Here is an 18220-nt window from a genome sequence, read left to right as displayed (position 1 = left end):
TTAATAGGGAAGTAATGCGAATATATATATGTATATATTCTGCAAATATCTCTTTTAATAATTTATGAAGCGCTTGTTTATAAGGCGTTCCCAATCATTTTATTCGAAGCGTGTGCCTTTTTTTTTTTTTTTTTGTATTTTAATTTATGGCGCACAACATTTAATGCGGAAAAATTTTCTGAAAATGGGCAATTAAACGAAAGCGAAACTGAAAACTCAGCAAACAATTTGTTCAGCCACCCATTTTATAAATGTATATGTGTAGGCTAAGTATCTATTTTGCTGGATGTATTATCTAGTATATCATAATGTGTTACTATAGATAAGTGCATTATATTGATCACTAACTAGCGCTGGCAACTATTATAATATGTATTCTATTTATATTTATCATTAAATATCACCTTACAATAAAATATATGAAAAACTTAAAACAAAATTGTTTTCTCAGTTTATTGGGATTGAAACATGGAGACTAAAGACTTTTAGCCAAATTTTGGCTTAAAGCTTAAATTTGTCATCTTTCGCAATGCTTTTGTATGTAAATGAGCTGCAGGTGACGTAACTAACATTTATCGCAATGCGAACAGTGCAAAAACCGGTTACAATATGCTATAAATGCTTCAGCAACCGACATCATTTATAAAAATAAAGATTGCTGTAATGCACCAATAAGAGATTACAAACCTGGAGAAACTGATATATCCTATTAGGCAAGATTGAATTGAACTGTGGAGAATTCAGATGAGAGATATTCTCTGAATAAGGCATGTCAATAGGTTTAAGTATCATTTAAGCATTTAACGCGGATTGAGAATATATAATTAATTCTGGGAAAAAAAACTATGTATAAAGTTACGTACGCTATGGAAACGGACAGTCTTTCAATTGGTCTGTGTAGTTGTTGTGTATATATTTGTGTATTATTCATATATTGGTAAATATACATAAATTAATATAAAAATAAAAAAATACATTTTATGTGCTGAAATGTGCAGTGGAAACATGTATATATAAAAAAAACAACACTACATATTTATAACATGAAATGCATATACAATGTATGTAACATACATATATAGAAGATACAACAAATAAGGCGAAACAAGTCACATATTTTCAATGGGTTGACATCCCCAATCTCCCGACTAAATTATATAAATGTCCAGCGCCTCCGCTAGCTAATCAACATGATACTCGGTGCGATGCGGGGAACCTCTCCGTTTCTCGGCGGTAAATTTGCCGGATATGCCGGCAATGCTGGTCACTCCGCGAAGTCCAGTGCTGCGGAAGTAGATGAGCACATATTCATCAGCATGACGAAGATCGACGTCGTCAGCAAAATCGAGACGCACCAGCTCCTCGTTGGCATCCTGCTGTCGTCGCAGACGCTGACGATTATGATGTTGATGACGATGACGACTACGACGACGTTGTGGGGCCTGTGGAGCTGGCGTCTCAAAGTAATCGCGCTCGGGATTTGAATCGGAGGAGTTGGGCGATTCAGCCTGATTCACGTACTCATAGGCCACATAGTCAGCCAAGCTGGCATAGTCCGTGGCATAAATGGCGATCCAATCATTGGGTCCCTCCTCGAACTCCGTCTGTTTGCGATACTCGACGGTATTCTCATCGCCAATGCTCCACACGGACAGCGGTGTGAAATGGACACCTGGTGCCCGATAATTGGGATACAGTTTGATGGTGAAGTCACTGGTAACTGGCTTGTGATCGCTGATATTATAGGCGGGATGCGACTTGTATGAGCACTGTTCAATGGCCAGCTGCAATCCCGGCAGGCGGTTCAACGGCTGCACCGCATACATAATGCGATCCGTCCACGCCGGACGGCGTTTCATGTCGTACTCGGAGGTGCCCTCCTTGAACTTGAATGTGGGCGGAAAAGCGGGCAGTCTCTCATGCATCACCTGGAACGCCTGTTGTGACTTTTCACGCACCTGGAACAGCTGGTCCCGCTGGATGAGTGCATCCAGCATCTGATCATCCCGCAACGCATCCCGCACTTCCGTGGCAGAGTCGCTGCCCTCCAGCCGAAAGTTGAGATCGCCAAACCAAAAGACATAATCATGATCGTAGATCTCACGATAACGCTTCACATGGTAATGATGATTCTCGAGTATCTGTTTGTAGTCCTCAATGCGCTCGTCCAGCTGATGATCGTGGGCAGCCAGGTGGGCCACCACAAAGGACAGACCACAGCCATAGAGGGTGAAGCGAACACTCACCGCTCCCTTGTTGCCCCAAATGCCACCGAAGCCGGTGCGCGTGAACTCCGCTTCCATGTCTTTAATATGCTCAACATGCGGACGCCGTACAAACATGGTCAGCAGCAATCCCTGCATTTGCTCCGTCTTCACAGCCACATAGTCGTAGAAGCGCAACAGCTTTTTGGCCTTGTGCGTCCACGGATCCTCCTTGAACAGACCCAACACCTGTTGCTGCGGCTGTGCGTTCACCTCCTGCAATCCAATTGCATAAATATCCGGCAGATAATCCGCCGAATCACCACTAGCATCGTTGTGCAGACCCAACAGCTGACGCAATGAAATGTTATCCGGGAATCGACTGCCCACATTCCAGGTGACCACATAGACACGATACGTCTCCAGATGTTGGCGCCCATTCGACTCCGCTTTGGGCGAGGCTGATGTCGCCGACCCCGACGAAGTCGCTGTTGCTTCTTTATTGCTCATGCTATCGAACACACACACACGCACACATATAAAAATAAATTGTTAGTATCTCATCCATATGTTTGAAGCCTTATTGTTATTGTTACTTACATACTTTAATGAGTTGTTGCTGTTAACAATAATTTGTGTCGTAATTGGCTATCGCTCTATTTGTTTTATTGGTGCAATTGCTGTTTGATTAGCGTTAGTTGCTGGCCCCTGTTATGAAGTAATCAGCAAACAGACGCTCAGTGCATAGTAAATAAAGCGTAAGCACCACAAGAGCCCGTTTTTGAATAGCAAGGCCCGATTTCGTCATAATCATCTGTTTTCTCTACAGCCAACCAGTGTTGCCAACTTTTTAGACTAATAAATAGCTGTTTCTGGCTGGAAAGCATCCGGAAAATAGCTGAAATTATCATGCAATATGGCTACAAATATTGTGAGCAATTTACAATATGTACCAAAATCTGTAACTTCTATTAATTTTCAAGCTAGAATTTTGAACATTTTTTCTAATTTTTGAATTTAAATTAAACTTAGTTGCAGTTGTCTGCAGTTGTTTCCCCTTATAAAAATGCACCTTTACTTTATAATTACTTCGATATACCAATTTACCTTAAATTGTTAATTTTTTCGCCAAGTTATTGCTAATTAACTACAAAATTTTAAATTGTGCACCGCTCTTTTACTTTGAAAATAGCTAGAACTACAGAGCAGCCAACTCGCTGGTCGATGCATCGATAGGTGTATCGGTGATGCCAGACTTTTACAAACATTATTCACGCCTGGTACGTCTGCACTAAGACTGGTAAGTATTTTGTTTGTTTGTAAATTGGATCACATTTTATTCGAAATGCTCCATTTTTTATATAACTTTTGCATATTCTTTTATCTAAATTTTGTATAGTACATTTGTTCAATTAAGTGAATATGCATTTTTCTATCGATTGGGATAACATACATATATTTGAATAAAAATATTCAAATAGTCATAGAGCGATACAGTAGAGCTGAATTTTAAACGTTTTTAATGGATTAGTCAATATATATTAGTGAACAGTTCCCAAATATTATCAATTTAATTTTTCTATAATTTTGTTACTTAAATTCATTTCAATATTGAGTTTCACATGAACTCTAACATTTTATTTCAAAATATCCCTCAATTTAGTAACATTCAAAAAATGGTACAATTTATTTGAAAGAGTTCAAATTTCCCTTAAAAACTGGTACGGAATAACTTTTATAAGGTGGCAACCGTGTTCACGGCTTGTGTTTTAAACAGCTGTGCAACACTGCCGTCAGTTTTGGGTTTGTTTTTGTTATTGTGACACACATTTTTTATTTTATTGATGCACAATTGATAAGCGCCAATAAAGCACATACATATACTGATATACATATACATACAAATCAATTCTGCAATGAACGGACGATTAGCGCTTTCGTTTAATTGAATACAAACGGCCGATACACGGCCACGGAATAAAAGGCGAGCAAAAACTAAACTAATTTTGGTTCTGATTTGTAGTTTTCTATTTTTCACATACATTGACATCGCGACGTTGGCAACCGTTGCTGTTGATTGTTGTTGTCACTGCTGCTGCTGCTGCTGCTGCTACTGGTATTGTTTGTTGTTGCTGTTTGTGTTATGTAAATTCAGCAACAGCATTAAGAGCGCGCAGCATCCTTGAGATTTTAAAGCTAGAGAGATTTGTAACTAGATTTCTCACTGCGTTTAGCAAAGTCACGAGATCTGTTTTGTTAAAATACTCAGCAGCAGCAAAAGTTACAAAATTTGGCTGGTTTTCAATAAACGCGTGTGTGTTGGCGTCGTTTTTGTATTATGCAGTCAAATGATTTAAGCAAATCAATCAAATTAATCAAGTCTTCCTGTCTTCCACTTTACAGCTGAGAAATGCCTGCAACAGCAGCAACCACAGCCAGTGTGACCAGCCCCGATGGCCGCACAGCAACAACGGCGACGACGACGCCAACGGCGACAGCAGCAGGAGCAGCGGCGTCATCAGCAGCAGCAGCAAATAGCAATAGTCCCGTCTCAAGTGGACGTCACCAGCTGCGACCGGTGAAATACGATTATGCGGATTCGTTTGCCTGCACCTATGTCGTATCGGTTGTGGCCGCATCCATAGCCGAGTTGGCCACATATCCGCTAGATCTTACCAAGACTCGTCTGCAGATCCAAGGCGAGGCGGCCAGTGTGGCCGCAGCTGCAAAAACCAATGTAAGTAATTTTTGGCAGTTTCAATTCAATTGTTACTCTTGTTGTTGTTGTTCTTGTTGTGATGGTCTTTCATGCATGCTTAGCTTTTTCTTCCCGGCTTTTTTAATGATTAAACCTTTGCAGTAACAATTATAAAACATCATTTAATTTTGCACATTCTAACAACTTCCTAAATTTAAAAATATATAAATGCAATGCTTTTACAAATTTCAACCGCTACCATTTTAGTTCAGTTCAATTTCATTTGAGCTTCCATAACCTTAGACAATAACATTTTTTACAATTTGATCGAGAATTGTAAATTATCTATAAACAAGAAAAATATCTCCTTATGTGGGCAATTCTCTAATGTCGAATTGGATAATTGATGTTAAGGTTGATTTTAGGCAATAGTTCGCTTTCAAGAAAATTATAAATTATTATGCCGAACAGTTCAATCACTGATATCAGCGAAACCTAAGAGAATATTTTAATACGACTTATTTTAAAATGTTATGCATTTATAAATCTAAAAAATTCTTTATACTTAAGTCCAAACTGTTAAACGGTCAATTTTAATTTAATTTGAATCACTGTCGCATGGGACATTTTGTTCCATCGTGATTATATCTTTGGTTTACCTCGTATGAAATAAATTTGAGCTTTTTAAGTCATTAAGAAGTTTTATTATTAAAATTGAAGTACTTTTTTCGCATTCCTAATAACTTTTTAATGCTAGAAGAAAGATATCATCAAAAAATCATTTTTTAAAAAGACAGGCAAAAATTTAGAGAAACTAGTACTCATACTAGTGAATTAATTCAAATGTAAAATGCTAAAACAAGTAACTTGAAAATGTTTCTGTTGAAAAATTTTACAAGTTGTGAGTTTTTGATCAATTTTAAATATTTGGCTGCGGTTGAAATTTCTGTGGAATTAAAATAATATTTACATTTTTCCGATTGCTTACAAATGACTCGATATATCGAATTATGAATTTGTTTTCCTCTCAACAACTTAAGTTGTAGGTAGATAGTTTGTCCTCTGCAAGGGTATTTAACGCTTCGGTGTTCGAAAGTTAACTTAAACTTTGTTGCTTTTTTTGCTGTTAAGGCCAGATTAGCATCTGTGTATTATTTTGGTCAGCAACATCCATTATCAGCTAACTGATAAGCTCTAATATTTGTACAGTTCACAATTTGAAGTTTGTTTGTTTTGTTTTCTGGGGTGTGTCAATCTGCCCAAATAGATAGGGGTATATAGATTAAGATCAGGTGATTGTGATTCATGCCAAACGCCATTGCCCATCAATATAACCACTTAACCATCCGCCAAATGCTTCATGATTCCCCAGTTTCCCCATTTAATCCCTTCTCACTGTGCGTGTTTAAATGTGAATCTTGTTGCCATGCATACATGTATACAATTGTATGTATAGTATGGGTATATATGTTCTATATGATGAACCAAGTACATATTATGTAACCACCAACCCCACCCCCCATTACCAGATGCAATATCGCGGCATGGTCGCCACCGCCTTTGGCATTGTACGTGAGGAGGGCGCTCTCAGATTGTGGCAGGGCGTGACGCCGGCGCTCTACAGACACGTCGTCTATAGGTGGGCAAATATCAACATATGTATAATCTCATGTACATTGTACAATACAATCGTTCAATCGTTCCGTGTGGTTAGAGTTTGCAATACTGGACTGCGATTGCCGGATTGCCAACAGCATAACCGACACCATAACCGTCATAAAAGAGGCCTCTAAGTAAACTCTAAGTGCCAAGCAGCCAACTAATCTCGTATCCTCCTCCGACAGTGGCGTGCGCATCTGCAGCTATGACCTGATGCGCAAGGAGTTCACGCAGAATGGCACCCAGGCATTGCCAGTGTGGAAGTCGGCGCTGTGTGGTGTCACCGCCGGTGCCGTTGCTCAATGGTTGGCCTCACCCGCTGATCTGGTCAAGGTGCAAATCCAAATGGAGGGACGCAGACGTCTAATGGGCGAAGCGCCCCGTGTCCATGGAGCAGCGCATGCGTTCCGCGAGATTGTCAATCGTGGCGGCATCAAGGGTCTGTGGAAAGGCAGCATACCGAATGTGCAGCGAGCTGCACTGGTCAATTTGGGCGATCTTACCACATATGACACCATCAAGCATCTGATCATGCATCGCCTTCAAATGCCCGATTGCCATACGGTTCATATACTGGCCTCCGTCTGCGCGGGTTTCGTGGCGGCCATCATGGGCACTCCGGCGGATGTGGTTAAGACGCGCATCATGAACCAGCCCACCGACGACCTGGGACGGTATGTATCCAACCTAAACTTGAGTTAAATATCATTGTGATTCCAACTTGATTCCCTTGCAGTGGATTGCTCTATCGCGGCTCTGTGGATTGCCTGCGCCAGACTGTGGGCAAGGAAGGATTCGTGGCGCTCTATAAGGGATTCCTGCCCTGCTGGATACGCATGGCGCCCTGGTCGCTCACCTTCTGGTTATCCTTCGAGCAGATACGCAAAATGATTGGAGCGTCCAGTTATTGATTCGTTAGCCTACTCAGAAGAATTCAATACAATAAGAGTCAAAACAAATTGCAATCGATATTTTAAAAAGAGTACACAAAATAGTATGTTAATTTTAAATAACTTTGTACGGCAAAGTAAACAAGTGCTATTATAATGGTACAACTACCCCAAGACTGTTTCCATCACGGCACAAACCTCATGCTATTGAAGCTAGCTTCTGACAGATCCCAAAGTTAACCGAGAAAGACACATATATCCAGTTGGTCAAGTAACTGTTTTGAAAATACGCATATTTTATTTTGCAAACTAATTATAATTAGAATTTCCCGTTTTTTTTATACATAATAAGAGAGCTGCTTATGGTTAAACAAGATCCATTGGGCTAAACTATTTAAAAAAAAAAAATAACAAAACAGTTACTAGACAAACAGTATATTCAACTTGGGCACGAGACGTATGAGTATTATGTGCTACAATTGGGTAAAAGATTTTGCAATACTCATGAAATGTATTACAGGTCCCCTTTATACGAAACAAAACTAACCTGTAGAAACTGATAGACGAGGCATCTTAGACTGAAATTATAAACTCTATAAAGTTGTTTGGTATATGCACATATTGTTTATACGATATAAAAAGATTATATTACAATTGTTACTCATTTTTTCTGAAATCCTTATATCAATTAAAAAGGGTTTAGTGCTATTTTTTTTTATGAATTTAGTTGCAATTGCACCCAATTAAAAATTAATGTGATCACATGTATGTATGAATTTAATTGGCCACATCTTGTGTATCAAAGTTTAATACAAGCATCTAAAATTTATATAAAATAAAGTACTACAAGTTTGGCAAATATACAACTGTCAAATTTAAAAGCAAATGTTAACTGTTATCGTTATTAGGCAGATGAAACATCACCTGAACATCGATAAATGATGAATATACAACTTGGCAATCGACTATCGGAAGCCGTTTCGTGAAAAATATCAAAGCACCGACAAAATTCTAACAAGAATTATGCAAAAATTTTCTAGCTTCAAATTAAAAAAAAATGGACGAAGAAAATCATTCTGAAAACAACGATAAAATACGAAGATGATCTAGAACAGATTTCCAAGTCTGGCAGCGCTAAAATAAATGGCAACTTTTTTCTGCCTGGTGGCAGCGTCAAAAATTTCTAATTGGCAGAGCGAGCGCTTTTTTTTCTCTAAAGAGCTGGCAACACTGTATTTCATGTCGTGTATTTAAGTGCAAACACAATTAAAAATTTTTCAAACAGTCCAAAATGTTATTCAGATCAGTTATACCGCTTGCCATTTGCGCCTTAAGCTTGTCACCATTTTTGGCAGCAGCTGCGACCGATGAGGAGCAAAAGCAAACAGATGAAAAGCAATTTGCCGTCGAACTGGACCCGGAAACATTTGACGAGGTTATCGGTGCCGGCAATGTCTTTGTGAAGTTCTTTGCGCCATGGTAAGCAAACGAGTTAATTGCAAAACGTATTCAATATTTCGCAAGTTGGCAGATTTCATTTATATTTCGGTCATGGCTGTCAGATAATTGGAGTTTTACTTATATGTATATATGTATGTACAAATGTACGTTGGCATCAAAAGTGGCCACGCATTCCCAAAGACATCTGTACATACATACATACATATGTGTGAGCATATGTACAAACATATTTCCCTGTTGACACACATAAAAATAAATAATTAAGAATTGTTTCGGCAGCAACAGCTGCTGTTTTCGGTGTCATTGACGTACTCATTTGAAATTGAACACGTATTATGATAAGAACGTTGCCAAACGGTCAAAGGGGCTTTGTTTGAGAAAAGTCAAGAATCACAATTGATTGACAAATACTACATGAGTAGTATGTACATATGTATGTACAAAGTGCCATTGTACACACACACAAACACACGCACACACACTCAAACGAGTACTAATACATATACTAAGTTGAGCACTGACCGGCAAGCGTCGTCTTATCAGTTTACAATTTAATACCCCATTACTCGTATATCATGTACGACAACACATATTCTTTCAACATGCGTTTCCACACGTCAGATCTACGTCTTATCCAATAAAGTTTCACTTGACTTCCCTTCCCCGAACTCCTTCTCAAAGACGTGTCTTTAACATGGTAACAAATCACATTCAAAAAACCATATATGGCTAATTCTTCAGTCTATCGTTGTGCTAATTCTTTGACCTGACTCATAAGATTCAGATTTGAATCAAGAAATGCTTCTAAATCGTTTTGAAAATACTGCTTTTATTGATCGATAAGAAAGAGCGCTTATCTAAATCTGTTCAAAAGTGTAGTTTATTGTCGTATTGTTTACCAAGTTTTCCAAAGCTCAATAAACAACCCAAATTTAGTTAATAAAGCAGTTAGTTAGTTAACTAAAATCGCATGTCAATTTGCTGTTTTGTTTTAAGTGTTCTAGTCACTTTTAAATGGGAATTAGCAGATTTGGAAATACATTTCATAGTGAGAAGTGCTTATACCTCAAAAAACGACAAAAAAAAAAACATTATAATTATTATTTTTTATTTATTAGTTAAGAAACAATTATAAAATTGAACAGAAAATAGAAAAAATCGTTAAATTAAATATTATTAAATTTCTCATGATTTTCTTGCAAATTATATTCTATTTTTGTATTAGTATTGCTTTTAAGGAACTCGAATAATTTTTAATACTATAATAATACTAACATCAGGGTCTAATCAATTTTTAAATTCCCATAATAAATGGTAATTAATAATTATTGTTGACATTTGCAGGTGTGGTCATTGCAAGCGATTGCATCCATTGTGGGAGCAGTTGGCTGAAATAATGAACATTGATGATCCCAAGGTGACAATTGCCAAGGTGGATTGCACCAAGCATCAAACGCTCTGTGCCGATCATCAAGTGACCGGTTACCCAACCCTGCGCCTCTTTAAGCTCGGCGAGAAGGAATCCATTAAGTTCAAGGGCACACGGGATTTGCCAGCGATAACAGATTTTATTAACCAAGAGCTCAACACACCCGCCGAGGAGGATTTGAGCGAACAGAACGCTGTGGATGGTTCTGATGCAAATCCCAATGCTGGCAAAGTGGTTGATCTCACTGAGGATACGTTCGCCAAGCATGTGTCCAGTGGCAATCACTTTGTGAAATTCTTTGCACCCTGGTGCAGTCATTGTCAGGTAATTGTCTCATTAATTCATTCACTTTCGACTAATCACTAATTTATGTTTTTATGTTATCTATATTTACAGCGTCTGGCGCCCACCTGGGATGAATTGGCAAAGGAACTAATCAAAGAGACAGCGGCAACGATTTCCAAAGTGGACTGCACACAATATCGTTCCATTTGCCAGGACTTTGAAGTGAAAGGCTATCCCACATTGCTGTGGATTGAAGATGGCAAGAAGATTGAAAAATACTCCGGTGCCCGCGACATGGTAACGCTGAAAGGCTACGTTGAGAAAATGATTGGTACCCCAAGTGGTGGCAGCAATGATCTAAATGATGCCGCAAAAGATGCAAAAGATGCGAAAGATGAGGCTAAAAAGCAAACTGTGCTACAGTTGAATGGCAATACGGAATTCGAGAAGGCAATTGCCGAGGGCATTGCGTTCATCAAATTCTATGCACCATGGTGTGGTCATTGTCAAAAGCTGCAGCCGACTTGGGAGCAGCTGGCAACGGAAACGGTTACCAGCGATTCCGGCATTGTTGTTGCCAAGGTTGATTGCACATCGCCGGAGAACAAACAAATCTGCATAGACCAGCAAGTGGAGGGTTATCCAACGCTCTTCCTCTACAAGAATGGCAAGCGTCAGAATGAATACGAAGGCAGCCGCTCATTGCCGGAACTGCAGGCGTATATCAAGAAGTTCATCGGACATGACGAACTTTGAGCTGTGTATAATCATCAAATGAAGAACAAAATCACACATATTCGAATGTCATCGCCAAAGTAACATAATTACTCTATGTTCGAGCCAGCTCCTCTTTTAGCTCCTGTGAGGATATTGGTTGATAGTCGTGCCATTTGGAACGAGTAGTCATCCATTTAAAAAACAAGAAAACAAAAAAACCAAATGTTTGATACAAATTTAATTTAATGTGTTTCTCGATAAACATGTTTGTTCTGATCCATTTTTTTCTTTCTCTTTATAATTTTAAAGTTTAGTTCACATGTGCCAAATATCTAGGAAACAATCAATCACATTTTGAATTTAATAGCCTTGAAGTAGAACAATTTATAAAATTGCAGCTATTTATGTACTAGAAAGCAAGAATACGAATATTTAAAGGATATCTGGCATGTTTGATCTCAGCTTTACTCTTCCACATTAAAAACTAATTCTAGTTTAATTCAATTTGTGTAATAATTTTAGCTCAAACAAAATTAATAAATACCAATTTGGGAATGGATTGTCTTAATGGTTTTAAACTATTTTATTCAGATTTTAGTAAATCTATATTAATTTAAGGTTTCCCTACACTTTTGAACACATTCCTTAAGGAATAAAAATTAATTTTTAGGGGAAATAATAGCTGTTTCTGGCTGGAAAACATCTAAATTTGTTATTGTTATTAAATTAGTACAAGCTGCCAGATCGGGAAATTTTGTAGGGTGGCCGCCCAAGGGCCAAGGACCAGGCTGCCACCTTCCACACCAGTGCTGGCAAGTTTTTAGTTTTAAACTTAGGTTTTGCAAATATCAAGAAGCCATAGCTTTGTAATTAATTAACAATTTTAAGAAAATTTTAAATACGAAATTACATAAAATTATGGTTAACATTTTAATGATGGTTTGAAGTTCGTCACCCTCTGGGAGAGAAATTACAAAATTTAATTCTAAAAAACTAAATAGAAAAAAATCGAGAAAATTCTGCATAAAATTCAAAAATTCTAGCTTCAAAATTACGAACTTTGCCAAAACTGATTGGAAACATTTTTTTTTAACCAATTTTGACAATGTTCCTAAAATGGTTCACATTGCCAGATCGGTAAATTCTGCTCGGTGGCAGCCTTTGGACTGGGTGGCAGTCTTCCTCACCAGTGATGGCAAGTTTTGGGGGGAACAATAACTGTTACTGGCTGGAAAGCATATAAATATGTTATTTTGGGCACTTTGCACAGTTTTACCACTAAGCAAATAACCTATAGAGAACTCATTTAATACAACGAAAGTGTCCATACAAAACGTCAGACATTGGGTCCACGGGTGAAATTTAATATGGACCTGTAAAAAAATAACCGTCCTTTTGAGTTTCCTAAAGGTTATTTGCTTAGTAATTTTACCAAATATATGAATAGTAAAATAGCCAGATTTCCAGCAAACGAATTTTGAAAATAGCCAGAGCTAGCTATAAAACAGCTAAGTTGGCAGCGCACACACAAACGCAATTTGTTGTTTTCCATTTGCAGGAAATAAATGTTAACTGATGTTAACATGTTGGGCATGTCCTCCGTAGCTCGTGCACGAGTGATGCAGTAGTAGGCATAGACAGAGCTGCCAGATCAATTCATTTGGAGTTGAACAGTGTGACAGGTGATTTGTTCAGCTATATAGACGTTGACTGCAAGCGCGTGCAAAGTTTTTTTATGAACGCAAACAGTAACGGTGGTGCAGCTGCCTCTGCTGGAGCTGGTGGTGGTGGTGCAGCTGGTGTTGGTGCTGGCGGTGCTGCAGCTTGCGGTGGTGCTGCTGCTGGTGGTGGCGGCCCTGGCCCAGGTCCTGGAGGCGGTGGTGGAGGTGCAGGTGATGCTGGCGCTGGCGCTGGCACCAGTAACAGTAACAATAACAGTGCAACAAACGGCGCCAATGATGACCAGGACGCCAAGCGGCGCAAGTGCTTGGAAACAGACGAAGCCCAGGATGGCGCTAGCACCGTGAGTATGCACATTTATTTAATACCCTAATCATCTGCTTATATGCAAATGTCTGTTTTGTTTTTTGTTTTATTTATGAAACATATGTACAGATGATTGATGCAAACAGTGTGCTCAATAAGATTGCACATCTCTATGCGGATCAGTTGATGTCGGACATTGTGCTGCTGGTGGATGGGAAAGAGTATCCGGCACATCGAGTCATACTATGCGCCAGCAGCGATGTCTTTCAAGTAATGCTCATGAATCCGCAGTGGAACGAGAGCAGCAAGCACGTGATTGAGCTTCACGAGGAAGCCTGCTGCTCGGCGGTGTTTCCACAGTTTATTAAATACTTGTATGTGGGCCACATTGAGGTCACACTGCAGACGGTGATGCCAATGCTGGCATTGTCCGACAAATACAATGTGCGGGATCTCATCGAACTGTGTGTGGGATATATGATGAAGCATGTGGCCAAAGCGGCGACCAGTGGATATCTGGTGTCTTGGCTACAATATACGCTGTCGTTTACGCCCACACATAATGATCTCACTGAGACGCTGAAGCGTTTTCTTAAATGGAACCTGGGAATGGTGGCCGACTCAAAGGATTTTGTGGATATGGATCCGGCCATATTGCAGCTGCTACTTCAGCAGAACGACCTTGTTATCACCAGTGAGTACAAATTGTTTACCATATTGCAGACGTGGCTGCTGCATAGGCGCGAGCTAATCGAGGCCACGCCCACCATGAGCGCCGAGAGGAAGATCAGCAGCTTTATGGAAATTATCGAGCAGACTGTCATGCACATACGGTTCGGCATGATGACGCCGCGTGAGCTGGCCCATCTATTGTTTGTCCCACTGGTTGAGTACCACAAGGAGTTTCTCGTGGAGCGCACGGCCATTGGCTTGAGCTATCAGTCCGGGCAGGAAGATCGCGTCCGTGAGGTTCGCAGCTCCGAATGTGGGGAACTGCAATTCACACCAAGACTCTACTGGAACGACACGTGGAGCGTTGGCATCGATGTGCCCAACTTTACACAGATTGAGGACTATAAAAACTATGTAACCTGCTTCTTTTCGCAACGTCATATCGCCGAGACTGAAGACGGTGAGTTCTTGGACAATTGATAAACTAATTTACCTTCATAACGAGTTTAGTTTAAACAAATCAAATCTAAAAAGTAACGTAGATGAATGGGATAAACTCAATTTATTGTTGTTGTAAGAGCCTTATCCTGTAAAAGGATTTAATTTCTCGATCTTAAAAAAATTATTAAATAAGAACTTCATTTACATTTTTAACTAATGCAAAGAGAGTCTTGCCCACTAAAGTATATTTATATTTGATTAGTATCAACAGTCGACATGACATGGCTAAATATGTCCGTCCGTCTGTCCGTCTGCTTGATCGCGTCGATCTCAGACACTGTAGGTTTCTGAATTCCGTGAGCAGATCAATTTTTGTTTAGTTTTTGATCGAACCACAAATCGACAAGTTCTAGTATGAAAAGCTTCTTTATAATCTGAGATATCTCAACCAATCCAGCAGAATATGCATCTAGACTGCTTTTATACTGAACAAATTTAGTTCAAATCAGTCCATAAGTACGCTCAGTCGAAAATAAGTTGTTAGTACGTAAAAGTTTTTGTTTTTTGAAATATCTTAACCATATGCATTTGGGCTTGTCTTATATGTATGTATTATATTATTTAAAAAATCATAATCATATTTATTATTCCTAAGAATTATTGCTATCTAATGTTATCAAATGATTTTCTTTGTTCAGATCCTTGCATGACTTGGGAAATTGAATTCTTTCCGCGCGGAGTAAAGTACAACAAGGCCAAAATGGTTTGTGGCGAGGATGTGCCCGGTTGCTCACTGAACACGGTGCGACTGAGAGTCACATGCAAACATCAAAATATTGAGGAGAAACGTTTCAAGGTGCGTAGTCCATGAATAAATTTTGAACTGCAAATGCATTTATAATTTAAATCGAACTCATCAACAGATTGCCGTGCTCATCGTTGGCATACAGAACGAGATTCCACATATACGGACTGTTGTGGAGCGAACGGAATACTTTTCCGATCAGTCGAGAGTCATCAATTTGGATAACTTGTTACCGTACGAGGAGCTCGAGCATACGTCACGCTACTTGAGTCCCCATCTGACTGGAAATGAGCGCAATACGCTCTCCCTGCACGTGGTCATAACGCCAATGGACGCACACACCTGTCGCGACGCGCCGCCATTTCAGTTTTGAGTTGAAAAGCAACCCAAAAATCCATAATCCGATAATTCAATAACCTGATAAACTGATAACCTGATAATCCCATAACCATACATAGTATGCAAACTAATATACACATATATAGATGTATATGCGTAATATGTTTGAATATCTTTGTTCAAGATCAGATATCTCGATGTCACTTTTGCCTGATCTTGGCGAATATACATGCTTTGAAATGTATTCTATGTGTGTTTGCATCGTAGCTCTTCGTTATTTCTTCCATTTTTTGGTAAAAATGAGAACATTTAAAACCAAGCACCAAGTCAAGAAAAACATATTGAATGTTTGCTGCAATATGATAACTACGCTTTCTTTATTATAATAATTATGATTATTGTTATTAATTTTTTTTTTGTAGACCCTGTACTTCAAAAGTACATTAATTAAGGTTGTCAATAGCGCTGTGCAAAATTGTTTCTTGAATAACTTTCGAGTTTACCTGATCGTTATAATTTGTACGGACAGATTTAGAAAATAGTTTGTACCAAGTTATTCAAGAAATTATTAAGTGTAGGGCTATAAGAAGATGAGAAGAGTACTGTCGTAACGATGACGTTATGAAATGTAACACGTGTTGCAATTTTGCGTTATTAACATTATTTTATTTTTAACAAAATTTGCTCTTATACACAATGAGTACAGGGTCTCTCAAGTTCGAGCTCGCAGAACTGTAGCCTTTCCTACTATTGATTTTTTTTATATTTTTTTTTTTACTTGAGTTTAACTTGAGCAAATAAAAGGCCATTTACTTGATGATGTATTTGGAATTGCGTTTTGCATCATTGCATCATTCATTATGTTTACCGGTCGCATTGCAATTCCAATGATTGACATTGAGACTAAGATGGCAAATATGACTATGAAAAGGAATTTTTCTAATAAAAGTTGATTTGTATAGAAAACAATGGGAGTCTTTGACTAGGTTTTGGTCAGGTACGAGTATGTATATCGAAAGACTTTGTTTTCAGTTTATCAGCAAATGCTTATGTACTATTTAAGATAAGTAACACTTACCTACATACACGTATATGTAAGACTTCTTTCAACTGACGTTGACGTGAAATTAACCTTTACCATTAAAAGTAAGATACACATGTATCTGTATCTATTTCTGTATGAGTATCTTTGTATTTGTATAACTGTATATAAGATGTTATTCTTAAGTCGAATCATTCTGTTTAGCTTAATTTTTTTTACTTATTCTTGTTTTTTGTAAATATTGTCAGCCAGGTCTTAACTATTTAACTACATGGCTTTTGTTATAGCATACATATACCTAAATCTTCATAAACCGTAAGCTACTCATTAATAGATAAATAGATTGCTGGGTTAAAAGTGCAAATTACTGTCCATACATAAGAAAAGTGTGGCAGATGCAGAAAGACGAATTGAGTGAAATAGAGAGAGAGAGAGAGAGAGAGTAAGAGAAACAGAGACAGCGTGTGGCATATACATATGTATGTATGTTTGTAAATTTAAATGCAAAGACGTCAATAAGTACGCTGATTATTCAAACAGATAAATATCAATTATCATATAATCGTATATCATAATCCTGATTGTTATTAAATGCCAGAAGAGGGTTTCTTACAATCCATTCTCCCTGGGGAATAAAAGTATGTGTACCAACTTTAATATCTTGTCTATAATTTATTTTTTGTGGTATCGATAAGTTCTAGAGTACGAGTATATGAACCTAAGATGTGTGCCATTAAAAAAAATATAGTACATATTATATCGAAATATTTTCACTAACTTATAGATTGAACTTAAAATATCTGATATGTTAACACAAGGCAACAAAAATTTGATTAAGAATTGACAGTTGGGGCCACGGCTACCACCCTTGGCGTTTTTGCGCCAAAACTGGCTCTTTTTTTTCCTGTTGGCGAAATGGCACTCTGTTATTGGAATTGGCTCTTTTTTGGTTAAAACAAGAGTTTCTTGAAAACTATTAAGAATTTAATTTAGACCTAGATATTTTCGTTACCAACAATATAAATGTATTGTACCATTGTACTGAAATTCTCAATGTTAATGTTAATTTAAAAAATGTGGTTTTTGATTTTAGTTGAATTTAAATATTTTTGTGTTTAAAAAATTTCGTTTTGTGAATAATTTGGTTGTTTTAAAAAGAATTGGTTCGTTTTAATGAAATTGGCTTATTTTTTTAAGGAAATTGGCTCTTTTTTTTAGTGAAATTGGCTGTTTTTTTAAATTTTTGCAGCATTTTTATATTATCAAATGGCAACCGTGATTGGGGCGCTGAATCCAAATCGGCACTTGTCGGCTCGACTTTTCGCGATATACCGTTATTTCCAAAATTAAGGCCTTACATATGTATATTGGAATATCTGGATAACCGTTTAGCATATTCAGTTAAAAAAATATCCAAAAATCGTCAACAATAAACCTACGATTTTTTTCAAACTTTTATTGATGGAAAAAAGTCAAAAATTCGATAAGTACCTGTAACTAAAAAACGAGAGATGATGGAGAAAAATGGAGATCAGATTTGAAATAAGCGACCCCAAATTAGAAAAAAAACTTCTATACTTTTCAAATCAACA

At 38.0% G+C, this 18220-nt stretch overlaps 4 protein-coding genes across 4 annotated transcripts; 3 read left to right on the top strand and 1 right to left on the bottom strand.

Moving 5' to 3' along the window:
- Nucleotides 1–1029: 1029 nt before the first annotated feature.
- LOC117782415 (inositol polyphosphate 5-phosphatase K) lies at nt 1030–3001 on the bottom strand. The gene is made up of 2 exons (XM_034619524.1): nt 2805–3001; nt 1030–2715 (listed from the first exon to the last, which is right to left on the bottom strand). The coding sequence occupies exon 2, from the start codon at nt 2712–2714 to the stop codon at nt 1182–1184; it is 1533 nt and encodes a 510-aa protein (XP_034475415.1). The 5' UTR covers nt 2715; nt 2805–3001; the 3' UTR covers nt 1030–1181.
- Nucleotides 3002–4005: 1004 nt separating this feature from the next.
- On the top strand, nt 4006–7739 carry LOC117793533 (mitochondrial uncoupling protein 4). Its single transcript, XM_034633866.1, has 5 exons — nt 4006–4188; nt 4608–4941; nt 6432–6541; nt 6747–7235; nt 7298–7739. The coding sequence occupies exons 2-5, from the start codon at nt 4615–4617 to the stop codon at nt 7470–7472; spliced, it is 1101 nt and encodes a 366-aa protein (XP_034489757.1). The 5' UTR covers nt 4006–4188; nt 4608–4614; the 3' UTR covers nt 7473–7739.
- Nucleotides 7740–8671: 932 nt separating this feature from the next.
- Nucleotides 8672–11911, top strand: LOC117789093 (thioredoxin domain-containing protein 5 homolog). Its single transcript, XM_034628133.1, has 3 exons — nt 8672–8930; nt 10257–10665; nt 10738–11911. Exons 1-3 carry the CDS (start codon nt 8743–8745, stop codon nt 11380–11382), a joined length of 1242 nt encoding a protein of 413 aa, XP_034484024.1. The 5' UTR covers nt 8672–8742; the 3' UTR covers nt 11383–11911.
- A 949-nt stretch (nt 11912–12860) lies between these two features.
- On the top strand, nt 12861–17285 carry LOC117792890 (BTB/POZ domain-containing protein 17). Its single transcript, XM_034633202.1, has 4 exons — nt 12861–13366; nt 13459–14461; nt 15141–15298; nt 15366–17285. The coding sequence occupies exons 1-4, from the start codon at nt 13079–13081 to the stop codon at nt 15618–15620; spliced, it is 1704 nt and encodes a 567-aa protein (XP_034489093.1). The 5' UTR covers nt 12861–13078; the 3' UTR covers nt 15621–17285.
- Nucleotides 17286–18220: the final 935 nt, after the last annotated feature.

The sequence above is a fragment of the Drosophila innubila genome, chromosome X (genome assembly GCF_004354385.1).
Source record: "Drosophila innubila isolate TH190305 chromosome X, UK_Dinn_1.0, whole genome shotgun sequence".
Classification (NCBI taxonomy): domain Eukaryota; kingdom Metazoa; phylum Arthropoda; class Insecta; order Diptera; family Drosophilidae; genus Drosophila; species Drosophila innubila.
Note: the sequence above shows the minus strand (reverse complement) of the source record. Positions and strands in the feature narration are given on the sequence as shown.